The 15,978-nt window shown below is 47.5% G+C and overlaps 1 protein-coding gene across 1 annotated transcript in view; it reads right to left on the bottom strand.

Moving 5' to 3' along the window:
• The window catches only part of Mtor (mechanistic target of rapamycin kinase), a 105,826-nt gene that overhangs the window by 72,716 nt on the left and 17,132 nt on the right, over window positions 1–15,978 (bottom strand). Inside the window, exons 13-20 of the mRNA XM_051173945.1 lie at window positions 15,456–15,661; window positions 13,074–13,196; window positions 12,331–12,420; window positions 11,954–12,046; window positions 11,071–11,205; window positions 10,721–10,850; window positions 9,037–9,287; window positions 1,101–1,187 (exon numbers count right to left, since the gene is read on the bottom strand). Of these exons, the coding sequence (XP_051029902.1) occupies window positions 1,101–1,187; window positions 9,037–9,287; window positions 10,721–10,850; window positions 11,071–11,205; window positions 11,954–12,046; window positions 12,331–12,420; window positions 13,074–13,196; window positions 15,456–15,661 (1,115 nt within the window). The remainder of the gene's footprint in view (window positions 1–1,100; window positions 1,188–9,036; window positions 9,288–10,720; window positions 10,851–11,070; window positions 11,206–11,953; window positions 12,047–12,330; window positions 12,421–13,073; window positions 13,197–15,455; window positions 15,662–15,978) is intronic.

Genomic DNA, 15,978 nt, shown 5'->3' with positions numbered 1-15,978 from the left:
GTACTTGCCATCTTCAGAGAAAACAGAGTTTCCCAACTCCATCACCTTGGGCTCTTCACAGAGGTTTCTTTACTCAGAAGCCAGCAGCCTGCCAGAGGATGTGGGCTACATCATTGCTTACAGGCTGCTCTCTTTCCGGGCTCAAGGGAGCTCATTAAAATGTCCAGGATCAACAGCCAAAGGAAGAGCACCTGCTCTGTCTTCTCCACTGGGATGGTACTGAAGCTGCATTCCGCAGCTAAGCCCCTCTTCCAATCCCTGTGCACTGGCCGTTCTTTGAGGGAGGTGGGGGGATGATTCAGAGGCTTTAGCTTCCTACCCTGAGCACACTGATTCCTTCCTGCCTTCCCTTCCCCAAGGCCACCCATTGGGCAGTTAAGCATTTGGCCGGACTCTTCCTTGTACTGAGGTCTCCATGGTAGAAAATGGGAACACAGCAGCTCTTAATGATTTAAACATGTAGGGGCTGTTCCGTTCTGAACCCAGGGGCCGGGAAGTTCCTCTGGGGAAGGGAGCCATTTTGATATTGGCCCTGCAGCTTCCACCAAGCTAACTACAAAGTAGCCCTCCCCACACAATGATTTAAATTGCATAGAACAGTAGAAAATAGCGCTTCTGTTATCAGGGTACTTTCTAGCAGTTGCTTAATGCATGCTAGGTCCTGAGTTCTTCCTCAGGTGTCATTTGTGTCTTTGGAGGGTGCAGTTACTCAGTGTCCAACATGTACTTCAGAGGCCTAGGAAAAACCAATTCCCAACCCTCCTGAGCTGTGGAAGGGGGGCTCTGGGGGAATACGGAAACAGTGCTGGGGTATTAAGTGAACGAAACTGATTTGCTGTGTGTCTCTGGCAGAATAATTATTTCAGGGTTTCTCTTCAGACTTCAGACTTCTATACTTGAATTCGGGAGCTGGGAGCCTGCAGCATCAATCCCCATCTACCCTGCTCCTCAGACTCTAGTGACCAGTAACAGTCACCACAGAGCCCTCACTTCTAGTCAGTGCGAAAGCTCTACAGTGAGCGACCTGGGCAGAATATCCACGTTACTTAAGGTCATTTCTGGCCACCCCTTGACCCAAATGCAGATGAACTTCTACTCACTCTCATGAGGGTGACTATTTCATCCATGTAAGGGCGGATGTGGCTCTTCACAAAGGACACCAGCATTCCCAGCTGCTGGAACAGAAACTGCAACAGACAGGTAAACAGTTGGCACCCGAAGGATTATGCAGGGATGAGAAAGACAACTATGGGGCTGGTTTCCACAGCCTCCCGCCTACCGAGAGTACGCTCCGAGTAGACTCAGACCTGCAGCAGTGAGGGATCTCACACACTAGGAGACAGCCAGCTACTGCATGGCAGGAGCTCTAGGCCAGCCTGGCTGGTTGACAGGCCTTGTCACCTCCCGTGCCTGCCTGCCTCTGTGGTGGGTAATTGCAGACAGCAGAGCTTTAGTCACAGACTGTCAAGGGCTACCACAGCGCCACAGCTGGAAAGCACCAGAGCAGGGGGCTGAATGCTTCTGTGTGCTATGACTTCAGGAGCATAGGATGCTTAAAAAAGGGCATGGTGGCACACACCTTTAATCCCAGTACTTGGGAGGCAAAGGCAGGAGGATCTCTGTGAGGTGGATGCCAGCCTGGTTGACACAGAAAAACTCCAGGACAGCCGGTACTATACAGAGAGACCGTGCCCCAACCAACCTGGCATGAAATTGTTAGCCAAGTACAAATATAACTTGGCCTTAATTTGCTACTAATTACTATCCAAAAGTATGGGCATGGTGGTACACACCTTTAATCCCAACACTCATGAGACTTAGAGGTAGGTGAGTTTTGGAGTTCAAGGCTAGACTGATCTATATATATAGTGAGTTATAGTCTAGCCAGAACTATTCACTGTCTCATGTAGCCCAGATTAGCCTTGACCTGCTGTAGCTAAGGTGACCCTCTGACCTTCTCAGTCTCCTGCCTCTACTTCTCAAGTGCTGAGTTTGGGGCATGTCATTACTACATCTAGCTTTCAATAAGGTCTTAAGGTATCTCGAAGAAATTGTAAGCCAAAATGGGCAGCAAACTTGGAGAGGGACTGGATAAGGAGTAAGGACATTCTATTTTAGGGTTGTTTTTTTAGTTTTGAGACAGGGTTTACTCTGTAGCCCAAGCTGGCCTCTTGCCTTTGACTGACTTACTGGGATCACAAGTGTGAGCCACCAAACCCAGCAGGTGGCGTCCTAAAGCTGTCAGAAGAGCTGCCACCCACTAAGTAAACTAGGGACTGGGGAGGGGCCAGGTAAGGAAATGGGGATGATAAAATCGTGTTGCTTTGAACAGTGAGAACAGCGTGCCTGTGCTCACAGAACTCAGGAGACTAAGGCAGGCAGATCAACAGATCCAGACCACAGAGAGCTCAAGGGTACTCTGCACTATTGAGCAAGATCCTATCACAAAAAATAAAATGTTGAGTTATGCGCTCTCGGAGCTCATCACTTGCAGAACTGAGGACAAGACACACAGAACGAGGTTCATAGACAGCCAGCATTAGCTCCCTAACAGGGACCCTCATGGCTGCTAAAGTCTTCAAACCCCAGCACCACAGGGTGCAGGGTGACTGAACAGAGCCCGCCCACCTGTCTCAGCAAGGCCCTCACCAAATCATTGCTGGCACTTTTATGAAAAAGATCAAGGGACAGGAAACTCTAGATAACATGGCACGTCAGCTAAATCTGTTATGAGAGCCTGAAAGAAGATGGAAAACCTAAGCCAGAGGCAAAGTGGGGTGCTGGGGAGTCAGGGGGTCAGGAGAAACACTCGACAGGGAGAGGGAATGAGCCTCCTGGTCCCTGCTCATGCCCAGGGAGGGGAGCCTGACCGCTGATGCTTAACGAGCGGCCCTGTAAAAGCAGGAGCGCTGTGCCTCATACGCAAGGAGAGACTGCAGGGTCCACCACCTTCCCTTCCTTCTCCCTTAGATTCGTTCACAGTGGAGTAAAGGAGAAAAGACAGTTATTAGCTATTGATTTACTCACTGATTTCTTAAAACACTGCTTGTACTGCCTGTTGGCCAGGTATGCTACCTGGGACAGAGTGGCCTGGAGGGACAGCGGAAGCACCTGGTGGTTGCCCACAGCAGCCTGCTGACTGCCGAGTACGCCCTGCAGACTCGTCTGCTTGCCTGCCTCTGCTCTGGGGTTTTAGAGTGTGAAACTGCAAAGTGGGCCAGAGAGAGAGCCCTTTTAGGGCTGTCCTGGCTCCGGTCCACTGCTGACATTTCCCTTCTTCCATGCTCACTGGTGACAGAGGGTTCCAGAGGGTTCCAGGACCCCTGCAACACCCTCACAGGCCTTTTCCCTGTTAACACTGAACACTGGGCTGGAGCTGGCTCAGTGGTTAATTTTAAGAGCAGGGACTGCTCTGAAAGAAGATGCAAGTTTGGTTCCTAGCACCTACACTGGTCATCTCCTGGCTTCCTGCAACTCCAGTTGCAGGAGATCTGACACCCTCTTTTGAACTCGGAAGGCACCTGCACTAATGTACACACACACACACACACACACACACACACACACACAATTAAAAGTAAAAAATAACAAACCCCTTGAACATTAATATGAAAAACTAAAAAATTTTAGGCAGTGAGATGGCTCAGAGGGTAAAGGGACTTGGTGCCACATTTGATGACTTGAATTTAATCCCTCAGATTCACACGGAGGGAAGAGAGAACCTATCCCTGCTAGTATCCTTGGGGTTCTGACAGGATGCGCCCTCAGCTGCAGCCACTGAGAGCACCGCCTGTGCACAGTCACTATGTTCCCTTTCCCTGCCACCTCCAATCCTCCTCTCTGTCTCGGTCTCTGTCTGTCTCTCTGCCCCTCTCTCCTGCTGCTTCTGTCCCTGAAGGCTAGTCTCCCCCCCTTTCCTTTCCCCTTTTTTATGATCCCTTTCCCTAATAAAAAACTCCTCTGCTTGAATCCTGATGTCTTTCTCTCTTGAGCTGCTGTTTTTAAATTACAACACCTGCAAGTTGTCTCTGATCTCCATACATATGCTGTGGGGCATGCTCATCTCCTCTGCCCCTGCAAATATAAGGGTGTGTGTGTGTGTGTGTGTGTGAGAGAGAGAGAGAGAGAGAGAGACTTAAAAATGGATCATCAGAATCCAATTGTTTTGCATAAATCCAGAACTTTTATGGAATACATCTTAAGAGAACAAAAACTCCTTCTACTGGCAAAAGCAGACAAAGACACTGTCAGAAAACACTCTCTCCAGGAAGAGATGACCACCTCAGGCCTACTCCCAAATGGGTTAACTACCCGGGTGGCCTGGGAACTAAGCCAGACTCCAGGTTGTCCCGGGTCACTTGGCTGAAGCCAAGGCACACCTGTTCCTCTTGGCTCCTTCAGGGCAGATGTCCCAGTACTGCCCCAGGGAGTGTCGAAATGAAGATGACATATGACTGCAAAACACCCAGAAAGAGACCAACACAAGAGACCCAGACAGGCAAACAGCAGTGAATTGAGCCAATCAAGGATTCAAAGGAAATAGTGTCATCACACTGAAAGTCTGTTCACGATGCTTACAGAAATCAAAGTAGGAATATAAAAAACAAGCAAGGATGGCGGCACATGCCTCTAATCCCAGCATGCGGGAGACAGAAGCAGGGAGATCTGATTGCAAGGCCAGCCTGGTATATATACACAGCCAGGGCTACATAGAGGAAACCCTTTCTTGAAAAACAAACAAACAAATGGTAACCAATAGTAGGATAAAAAAGATAACTTAAAACACAAAAGTCTAATCAATAAAGAAAAGTCAAGTATGCAGACCTATACAGGACAAGAAGAAAGCACTAAGGGCAGAAATAACCCCAGAACCAACAGAACTATAATGATGGCAGCTGGACCAGACGCACTGATTTAAGGGCAGATTTTACTGTAATCCCAAGGCTTTGGGAACAGAAGCAAGACGATGGAGAAGTGGGGGCCACTTTGGGCTTATGTACAAAGACCCATCTCACCCCCACAAAACAAAGCAAACACCCCAGATTTTAAAATTAGACTAGGAAGTTAACTTACTATTATACCAGGCAAAATCCCAAGTCAGGGGAGAGTTGACAGTAAAGGACTGGAGAGGACACGCACCACAGGAGTTGGGACAGCTCCATCACTAGGCAGGGTAAATTGTAGGGTAGAGTCAAGGTGCTTTAGGGTGACTGCACAGTGATGAAAGATTCAATTTACTAGGAACATATTTGCATGTACTTAAAAACATAATCTTAAAAATATTTAAAAGATGGGCTGGAGAGATGGCTCAGTGGTTTAGACCAGACACTGTTCTCACAGAGGACTGATGTTCAGTTCCTACCAACCACATCATGTAGCTCACAACCACCTGTAACTCCAGCTTCAGGGGTTTCCTTACGTACCTGCACTTATTCATGTGGACATACCCACACACAAACACACCCAACTAACAATAAAGAAAATTATAAAAATAAATATGAAAACTGATGAGACTATGGAAAGTGAATTGTTGCATACTGTTTCCTCTGGATTGAAACGCTCCCTGCTGGAAGGAGACCCCTGCAACTCACAAAACTCAAGAAGCTCAGAGAACCTGAGAAAGGGGAGACTCTACCTATCGTGGCCACTTCCAAGTTGTGTAGAGACCCCGAGTTGTGATCCATGCTGGGGCTGGGTCTTTGGAAGGACAGCTGCCTAAGTCACCCTTTGCTTTTCCAAGTAACGCTGATAATCCACCACTTTCCCAAGCTGAACTTGGCGGGAATCTCTTTATTGGTCTGTTGTTATCCTCTCTCAGATGAACACAAAGAGACACCCCAGGAAGGTAATGGAACACCAATAACACACACTCTAAAAGCAAATTTGATCTCTGCTCTGTCCCTATTTGATAGATTTAGCAAATAAAAACTAAACAAGAATACAGGACTGGGGATATATCTCAGTGGGCAAAAGTGCTTGCACAAGGGCCAGATTTTAGAATACCAGGATCCATGAATGTGCAGCGAGTGTGGTGGCCATCTGCAATCTAGTGCTTTGGAGGCAGAGAGGGGGCCCACCACAAGCTGCAGGGCTACACTTGCTACATCAGTGAATTCTGCACTCAAGTTAGGGCTCCTGCCTCCATATACAAAAATGGAGACTGAAAGAAGATAACCTGATAGCAACCTTTGTCCTTCACTGAGTGCACACAAACATGCACCACACACACGTGCCCCAAAACATGCTAATGCACATATAACACGTGCACATCACACACACACACACACACACACACACACACACACACACACACACACACACACGATGGATAACAGTAGCAAGCACAAGCATACAGGAAATCTGTGAAAATCAATGAAGCAACTAAAACACTCAGGCTATTTCAGTAAACATCAAAGAATGACAAACACAATGCAATTAACTTAGAAATCAATACCAAAAAGAGAGATTTAAAACCTTGTCAGTTTGCAAATAAAAAATCCACTTCTGAACAACTCAAGGGTGAAAAAATAACGCTTAATGTTAGAGGACAGAAAGGGTTAGTTTTGAACAGAACTCATTGTTACTCAGCAAGGACGCAGCAAACTATTAATATACATTACAACATAGATGACCCCCCCAGAGGTATGTTGAGTAAAATAAGCTAGACACAGGTCTGCCAATGTAATTCAGTTGGCAGAATGCTTGCCTAGCATATACAAAGCCTCAGGTTCCATCCCCAGCACAGCATAAACTGGGACTCATAACCCATCTGTAATCCCACCGCTCAGGGGGTAGAGATAAGAGATAGGGAGATCCAGGTTTTCTGGCTACCTAGCAAGTCTGGACTACAAGATGCCTTGTACTAAAAAAGGGAGAGAGCTGGGCGGTGGGAGAGCACACCGTTAGTCCCAGCACTCACGAGGCAGAGGCAGGTGGATCTCTGTGAGTTTGAGGCCAGCCTGGTCTACAAAGCAAGTTCCAAGACATCCAGAGTTGTTACACAAAGAAACCCTGTCTTGAAAAATAAAAACAAATTCCCACCCAAAAACAAACAAACAAACAAAAACACAGCAAATGGACATATAAGCAAACAGTAGAAGCATCTTCTTAACAGTGTCATGATAAAGTGTCACCGCTTAGATAAAGCTAGTGCTTCTCAGAAAAAGCTAACTAATATAGTCCTAAGAACTGAACTAACAACAAGAAAGCTAAGTCAATCTTTGGGTTGGTAGTTTCCAAAGACCACAGATCAATTCTGTTTCATGCAAAAAATTCTAAATTTAATACCAGATACAGTATCAATAGGTTAAAAATATGTCATAACCAGAGCAGTTTTTACAGGATATGTGATGTGGATGTGTTTCAACATTAGAACTTATTTCAGCATAATGCAACACACCAAGATATCAAAGGGGAATACAACAGATGATTATTAAAACGAAGGAAAGGCATTTGGTAAATTCAGTATCATCTCATGATTACAAAGAAAAAAATATCTTCCAATAATTTAAGACCATAAAAGAATGTTTAAAAACTTTAAAAACCCAAAAATGATTTATAGTTTAAAATGGACACACCCAAACGTCCTTCTTTTTCAGAGTATGTAATTATCTAGAATGAAAATCTGGGAGAGTTTGTAGCTAACGGAGTTAATAAGAATTTAATGAGGTTGACAATTATAGGAAGGCAGGCATGGCGGCACACAATTGATGTCACAGCTACCTAGACGGGCAAGAAGAGCCCCTGAGCCCAGGCGACAGAGAGCCTGTCCCAAAAAGGTGTTTTGTTTTGTTTTCTAAAATGCCTTTCTATACTCCAGACACAAAGTCAGGAAGCAGTTTATAAAGTTACTACCACCTGTAAATATGTGTCAAATTGGTAATGGTCACAGAGGGAAAGACAATGACTTGCAACACCTGCACACCCTCAGGGGACATTCTAGGACAGCAAGAACTGCAAGCTGACTTGAACCCCAGATGTGTTGCTGGTACACACATCATGCACGGGGACAGATGTCATGGAACCATTCTTCATATTCTATAGTTGAGAGATGATAAAGAGCCGAGAGAAGAGAGGAAAAGGACCACACAGAAAAAGGCTCGCTAGGAAAAGCAGAGGAACCACACAACTCCAGAGTCATGACGTTCCCACCAGCTCAGCACCTGACGCAAGGATTACCAAGGAATGCTAAAGCCACCAGGTGAAAGGGAGTGGAGGAACAGCATGGTCACAGTCCGAAGAGTGACGGCACAGATTACTTATCAGTACAAAGCAAGGAGAGAAATCTTACAACAGAGAGATCTGCCAGACCAGCATTTACCATATGCTCCAATTTAGGACCAACAATGATGGGACAAACTGACACCATTAGACCCAAGAATTATGCAATTTCATCTATACAGAGATCGTCACCAAAATTGTATGATTCTGCCTTGCTTTCATGGAGTCTAGCAGTACAGTAATCTCAGCTGTAAGGAGATTGAAGAAAGAGGATTCCAAATTTAAGGCTGACCTGGGCTCAGAGCTCAAAGTCAGCTTAGAGAATTTACTGAGATCTTATCTCAGAACAATAGGTTGGAGAAAGAGTCCATGTCTCACAGGTCAGAGGCCCTGAGTTTAATCAGTGTTGGGGCTGGAGAAACAGCTCAGTGGTAAAAAAGCACACCTTTGCCAGAGAACCCAAGAGTTATTCTCAGCACCCTCTCCCTCCCCCGGTCTGGCTCACAACAGCCTGTGAATCTAGTTTCAGGAGTCTCCAATGCCTCTGACCTCTCTGGGCACATCTACATCCCTCCCTTCCCCCAAAAAAGACAAACACATCTACAGGTAATTAAAGTGGAAAAAAAAAAATCCTAAAAACAAAGCAACAAAATCTGGTCACGAAGGAGCAAGCAGAACTCTGGCCTGTAGTTCAGCTACACACACAGGTGCCAGAAGGTCAGGGGAGAGGCTCTGCTCTCAACAGCAAGCTGAGTGTCAGGAAGCAGAGGCACCCACAGATCTGCGGAGGCAAGCAGGGAAGGGTTACATACTTACTTCCCGGATGGCCCCATCACAGACCCGGATGACATTAAGGAACGTGGGCATGACTTGGGGCAGGAACTGTACACATTTGAGCCCCAGGGACTTGAAGATGAAGGTGATGGCCTGGACCACCATGGTATGATGGTGAGAGAGAGACTGATCTCGGAAGATGCGCATCAAGGCCACCATGGATACAGCTGGGTAGAACTCATCCAGAGGCAGGTTTCCCATGTTGACCAGCATTTCACTGGTGCTGTAGTCAGCTAGGACAAGGTGACAAAGAGAGTCTTAAGTACTGGTGACAAGACTCTGTGTGAGGCTGAGCATGGTTAACAGCAAACAAAACCCCGTCAGAGACATTAGCATGCACATCGTCTCTGCTGCATTCTGACGCTGCTGTGAATGGGGAGCACGGGGCTATTAGGAACCGATGAATAGGCTCTCCCTGTCAGGAACAAAATCCATTCTGGCTTTTCCATTACCCAAACCACCAAAGCCTAAAACAGTACATGACGGGCTTTCTTTAAATTGCTAGGTTTAACACAGCTTCTCAGCATTACAGTTCAACACTTCATAGCCGAAGCTATCAATAAAAATAATTACTCCTCCGAATGAGAATAAAGGGAATTAAATTAGACAAACATCTGTTCCACAGCTGGCTGGTCCCACAGGGAATGCAGACAGTTAGCAGGAATGTGCCGAATCCTGAACAGCAAGGACTCTGTCCCGGGAACAGTGGCATGCAATGAGGAGGGAAGAGGTGGGACAGGAGAGAGCCTGGATGTCAGGCTCGGCTAAGGGACACGAGCACCTGGCCTGGGCTCTGCTCCTGAAGGTCAAGGTCCAAAGTGTCTTAACAAGGTGCCCTTATCCCAGAAGGGACAGGGGATTAAAGCAAAACGATGGCACCTACAGAAATTTCATTTGGGGAAACTCACACTCTGCTAAGACAGTGGGAGAGGCCACTGTTTAACCTCAATTTCATAAACAGGCTTGCCCCAGAGGACAGTGGGCTGAGGCTAGAGACTCATCTCCACCTTCTTTCCCAAACCCTCAGGCCTCTTGTCAAAAGGTAATGGGTTGATGGGTGGTAGTGGCACATGTCTTTAATCCCAGAACTTGGGAGGCAGAGACAGGCAGATTCCATGAGTTCAAGGCTAGCCTGGTCTACAGAGAGAGTTCCAGGACAGACTCCAAAGCTACAGAGAAACCCTGTCTCAGGAAAAAATAAATAAATAAAGGGCAAATAAAGGGTCTCTACTGTCAGCCTGGGAACAAGAAAAAGGTCCCTGGGTTTATGGGGCTTCTGGTTTTCTATGTACTGACTTCCCTCAAATAGAAGAGAAGAGAAAAGAACTATCCTCCCCTTCCATGAGCGGCAGGGGATAAAAACAAGAGGCACTAACAGGAGTGAGAGATGAACAGGGGGTCAGGGCAGTTCCTACTTCCCTCACCGGTGTCGGAAGTAATGTAGACTTAGCCTGTTAACTCCTACAAAGACTCTGGACGACACAAGGACTTTGGTGGTATTGGTTACCGCATCCCTGTTGGACTCAGGGACTACACGCTTATCATTTAGAAGTTGCCAAGAGAGTCAATAGCTATCATTTCAGTGATCTTAGGCAACACTTTCTAATACAGCCAGGAAGGGTTTTCTGAGTCCACACGCAACGAGTCTCTCATGTTTATAACTTACAGGAATCCTGACTTGACTTGGATTCCGACAGGCTGACAGCAGAGGCGTCCCGGGATTGGTCAATCATGCCGATATTCACTTTGTGCTTGTAGGGATCCAGAGCCCCAAGGAGCCCTAACACTCGGATAGCCTGGGTAGGAAAGGAAAGAAGATAAGCACTTAGCACACATCTGATCACAACAGGATTCGTGGTACATCTCTCCTGTTCCACACCCCACACCCAAACGGCTGTCTCCATCAACAGAGCAGAGAGACTGGAAACCCAGGCCAGTGTGTGCACGTACTGCCACCACTTCCCCTCTCCACCGTCCCAGCCAAGGCTTTGCAGACCAGGCGCCCGTGCTGTCTACCTCTCTCCGTGTACCCTGGTTCTGCTCCGTCTTCAGGAAATTGAGCAGCACCTCGAGCAGAGTGGGGTATTTCCTGTAGGGCTCCACCACATAGCCAGTGCTGGCCACCAACTGTCCCAGGGTCCACAGGGCCACCTGAATGGACAAAAAGGCCACGTTTATGAACCAGTACAAGTAAAGAAAGCACAGGTATACTCTGTATTGAGAGGGTGATGAAATGCTAGAGTCAGCTAGAAGACATCGTTACGTCACTAACCAGGGACAGGAATCCCAGCGTCAGGACGTAAGAACAGCTGACCAAGCATGAACCCACAATCACAGGATCAAAGAGGCCGATGCCATGGCTCACATCCGAGGTGGTGGACTGCCTAGTTCAAGGCCAGTTCTACCTACAAAGTGAGTTCCAGGCCAGCCTTGACTACAGAGTGACAAGCTGTCTCAAAACACTGCACAGTCTACCACCAGCTTTCCCGGAGGAAATGTGGCCCTTTCATATCCCGGATGACCACAGGGAACTACAGAAAGAAGTTAATACCGTTCTTCACTCTACACTACTCCTCTAACATCCTCCAGTGGGTGGGGAGGGAGACGGGAAGCTAACCGCCCCCACAGCCAGCGTCGAGGCCTGCTTCCTCTCTCCAGGAGCTGGGGCTCTGACAACCGGACTGCACAGACAGCTCTTTCCCCCATACAGAGGAAATGATGACACTCAGCCTGGATACCAACTGCCGGTGACTGAGATCCTTTTCTCTTTCCACATTCAAAGAAAATGTCAAGTCTTAAGCTCTGTACACAACCGACTGGGCACACTGCAATGAACAGAGAGAGACCGGTCCCTGGCCCCATGGGTCTGAGTGTTCCCTCAGCCAACAGCGGTACTCACCTGCCTTTTGGCCAGCAGAGAGGAGTCCTGGAGCATGTCCATGATGATGATAAAGAGCTCATCAACCCACTTTCTCATTTCTAGGCCACTAACCTGCAAATGAAAAGACAATGGCAGGAAGGATGAGAAATTATGGCGTTAAGACAGTATTTGGGTGGGGGGGGGGGAAGGGTAACTCACACCTGTAACTCAAAAACTCTCGAAGTTAAGGCAGGAGGAACAGTGAGTGTGAACCAGCCTGGGAAACACAGTGAGACTGTCTCTAAAAACAAAACAAAACAACCCCAAAACAACAAACAAAAAAGGAAAAGAAATACTCGGACTTCCCCAAGGCTGGAATTTCCTTCCGCCTATGGAAAATGCAGCTGTCCCCTTACCTGAGCCAGTTCTCCTATTGTGGCCAATACATTATTGATTACTCCGGGGTTTGGGTCAGGGTCTGGGTCTTTCAGTTTCAAAATTAAAGCCTATAGAAGAAGGTAAAAGAAAATGAGTGTGGACTGAAATCTATAGGAGAGTTGTCTTACCTCTAGAGGGCAGCACACCTCCCAGATACCAACAAAGCTCTGGGTTCAATCCCTAACAGCAGAAAGCAAGCAAACAAAACAAGAACCCTCCAAAGACCTCGAGGTCATACATACATAAGCTACTTCTAGGCTTGGTTAACCCGGGAATCTCTGGATTTCCAAGCTTTTCTCCAAACCAAACACAAGCCCGGTGTATGGTCCAGGAAGCACCACAATTTGAGGGTGTTGCTCATGTCCTTTTAACTCTGCATGCCTGTCATCCCTCCAGTGCTTGTCAGACAGAAAAACTGCACATGAACACCACAGTCACAGCTGAAGCTGTGTTCGTGTTTTAATGCTCATTTTTCTTCCTTTGGGGAAAGTGCACTTGCTGTTTACTCATTTCCCCTTCCGTGCCCAGCTGATGATGAGCCTGAGCACAAAGGAGACCTCATTCCTGCAACGGGTGAGACTCTTTAACTCAAGGAGCTATGTGTAGCCCTTGTTCCCAAGCCTGGACCAAAGACATGGTCTACTTGGTTCACTGCTAAAGCACCCACATCCTAAACACAGAGCTAAGACAGATGCCAGCCTGGCCACCTGCTGTGCTTTACCTTCAGAATAGGCTCCATGTAGGGGCGGATGAGTCGGGGGGCATTGGAGACCAGGTGCCCCAGCATGCGGGCGCTCTGCTCCTTGATTCTCCCAATACCACTGTGTTCCAGCTCTGTCAAAATCTGTGGGAATAAAGGGGACACACGATGGCAGAAGGAAAACAGAGAGGACTGCATAAGGGACATGTGCCAGGGACTGAGGAAAGAACCAGACTTCCACAGAGGACACTCAGCAAGCATGGGGATCTGTAAGCTACCAGACAGCTCTGGCTGTCCCTTCTCCAGTCACAGCAGGACAAAGTCCTTCCAGACTGGAGAAGGAGCACCTGTCAGAGCTGTGATTACACTTTCCAGACAAGCGACTGAAGACACGGATTTGTCCAGACACAAAATTACCAAGAGGATCTATAAACAATGACAAAGGAATTGAAGGACTGTCGGAGCAGCTGTGAAACAGGAGAGAGAGACCTCCACAGGTGACCCAGACACATCATGACTAAGGAAGTGCTAGGGATTCCATCTTGAGGCATCACGGAACAGAGCTGCCAGGCTTGTTCTCGCTACAAAAAAAACGCTAGCATAGCAGTGTGCTAAGCTCAAGGTCAAGTAGATACCGGCAATATGGACAGACTCCAGGGTATGGCTGAAGGAAGGAAATGCAAGCATGCTAGAAGTGGACACCCAAAGCCCAGTTAGCTGGGGTCCGGCAGAGGGTCTGTAGGGAGTGAAGGCATTGTCTTAGATGCTGACTTGGTAGCTCATTCTGTATTCCCTCGACAGGAGACAGCAGTGCAAGGAGTTAGCGAGAAAAGGAAGGACAAATGGGATGCTAGCTGGCTGCAGGGAATGTGCCTGGGAGCAGAGGACAACTCTAGCAGTTGTGTAGACCAAGCTAGAGTCAGAGCCATCCATAGCACTGACATCCACCAATGCCCAGCGACCAGACCTCAGGGGAAGACAAAGGCACTCACCAATACACGAAGATAACACAATTCAACTTGGGACAATCTAGATCAAAACTATGTTTCCTTATTTTGGAGTTTAAAGACCCCGGGTATACATCAGTGATAGCATTTTCCTAATACAAAGCCCTGGTTTTAATCCCACTACATAGTCTAAATAAATATTTTTAAAAATTTTATGTGTTTACTTTTTAATTTTCAAGGGTTAAGTTTAGCACGCAGTCAATGCATCTGAAGGAGGTTCACATTCTCCAACATCAGGAAAACAAGTTGGCCTGTTTGTTGAGTGTGAGCTTTCCAAGGACAAGAGCTGTATCTGGCTTGCTCACCACCACACGGCCCAGCACGCAGCATCATGTGGGACAGAGCAGGTGTGCAGTAAGTCCTGACTGAGTAAGCAAACCCACACTCTCACTAAGAGGTATTTACATGCCAAACATAGTTAGCACAGCCTGAGTTGGTAGGTTCAGTAATGGCTGCTTCCTTCCCAGAGCCTTAGGTATCTTAAGATTTGAAGCAACAGGCACTCCCTATCATGGTCCACAGTTAAGGCAGGAAGTCATCAGGCTGAAAATAGAAGTTCCAATTTGTCATCTGATGATGTCATTTGCAGCCATGTTTAACTATGACAAATGACACTCTCCTAGGGTGAGTTGCTTATGCTGACAGTCTGTGTTTAAGTCCCTCACTTGTTATAAAATGCGTGCATTTCAAAAGATGCACACCAAGGCGGGAAGGGTTGGAGCAGGCATTGTTCACAGGAGCCAAGGAACTTACAAGGTAGGAGGAGAAAAAAACCGAGGACCCAGGTTGCAGCAGAAAGGCCGCCTGGATCTCTCTAGAGGGCCAAGACATCACACATCACATAAGAATGAGAGCCCAAAGCTGGACAGTGGTAGCGCACGCCTTTAATCCCAGCACTCAGGAGGCAGAAGCAGGCGGATCTCTGTGAGTTCAAGCCCTGCCTCGTCTACAGAGTGAGTTCAAGGACAGGCTCCGAAGGAAAAAAAAAAAAAAAAAAAAAAAAAAAAAGGCCTGGAAAGCCTGGGACCCAACCAAGCACAATGACCATGGGATCATGTGGAATCATGCGCACAGATTAAGACTACCAGCCTCTGTGCTTGGTGACCATTAGCAAGAAAAACAGAATAGGGATGAACAGAAAAGGAAGCCTGAGACCCTGCACCCCGCAGCAGACGCAGGAAAAGCCAGGACTCTGGCTCACTGGGGATTTGCCACAAAGATAGATGAGCTGCCTGAGAGGTTAGTGTGGGACCAAGAAGGACCTCACATCCTGATGACAAGGGGTTCACACGTGAACTGTAACCCAAAGCTGGGAAACATGGAGTCCCCGTCCTAAGCACTTTCTTCCTGGCTCACTGTGGAGGGTCCTCTCCATGCTGCTGGGCCACCCCATTACCTGGATAAGCATCTTGCGCAGGAAAGGCATGACGAAGGCTGGGTTCATGCTGCTGAGTCGGCCCACGGTGCAGATGGCCAGCTCTCGGATCTCAAAGACCTGGTCGTTCAGAGCCACGAACAGAGCCTGCAAGTTTTCCGCCTGGGCCAGGTGGGCATCGAAGCGCTCATCCAGGGACGCCAACACACAGTAGCGGATATCAGGATCTGCGGGAGCAAACAAGTCTCTGAACACCTCTTCAGGGTCCCACCCCTCCATCCCCTTCCCAGTTTCTCCCTCCACTGCTAATCGCCCTAGCCCAGCGGTTCTCAACCTTCAGAATGCCGTGACCCTTAATTACCCCCAGCCATAAAAATATTTCACTGCTATTTCTAACTGCAATTTTGGTATTATAAATTATAATGTAAATATCTGTATTTTCTGATGGTCTTAGGTGACCCCTGCAAAAGGGTCATTCACCCCCTAAATGTGTCATGAGAACCCCTCCCTGCCTTATTGTGCAAACTCCAAAATACCTTCTTCA

Source organism: Phodopus roborovskii, unplaced genomic scaffold, assembly GCF_943737965.1.
Source record: "Phodopus roborovskii unplaced genomic scaffold, PHOROB, whole genome shotgun sequence".
NCBI lineage: Eukaryota > Metazoa > Chordata > Mammalia > Rodentia > Cricetidae > Phodopus > Phodopus roborovskii.
Note: the sequence above shows the minus strand (reverse complement) of the source record. Positions and strands in the feature narration are given on the sequence as shown.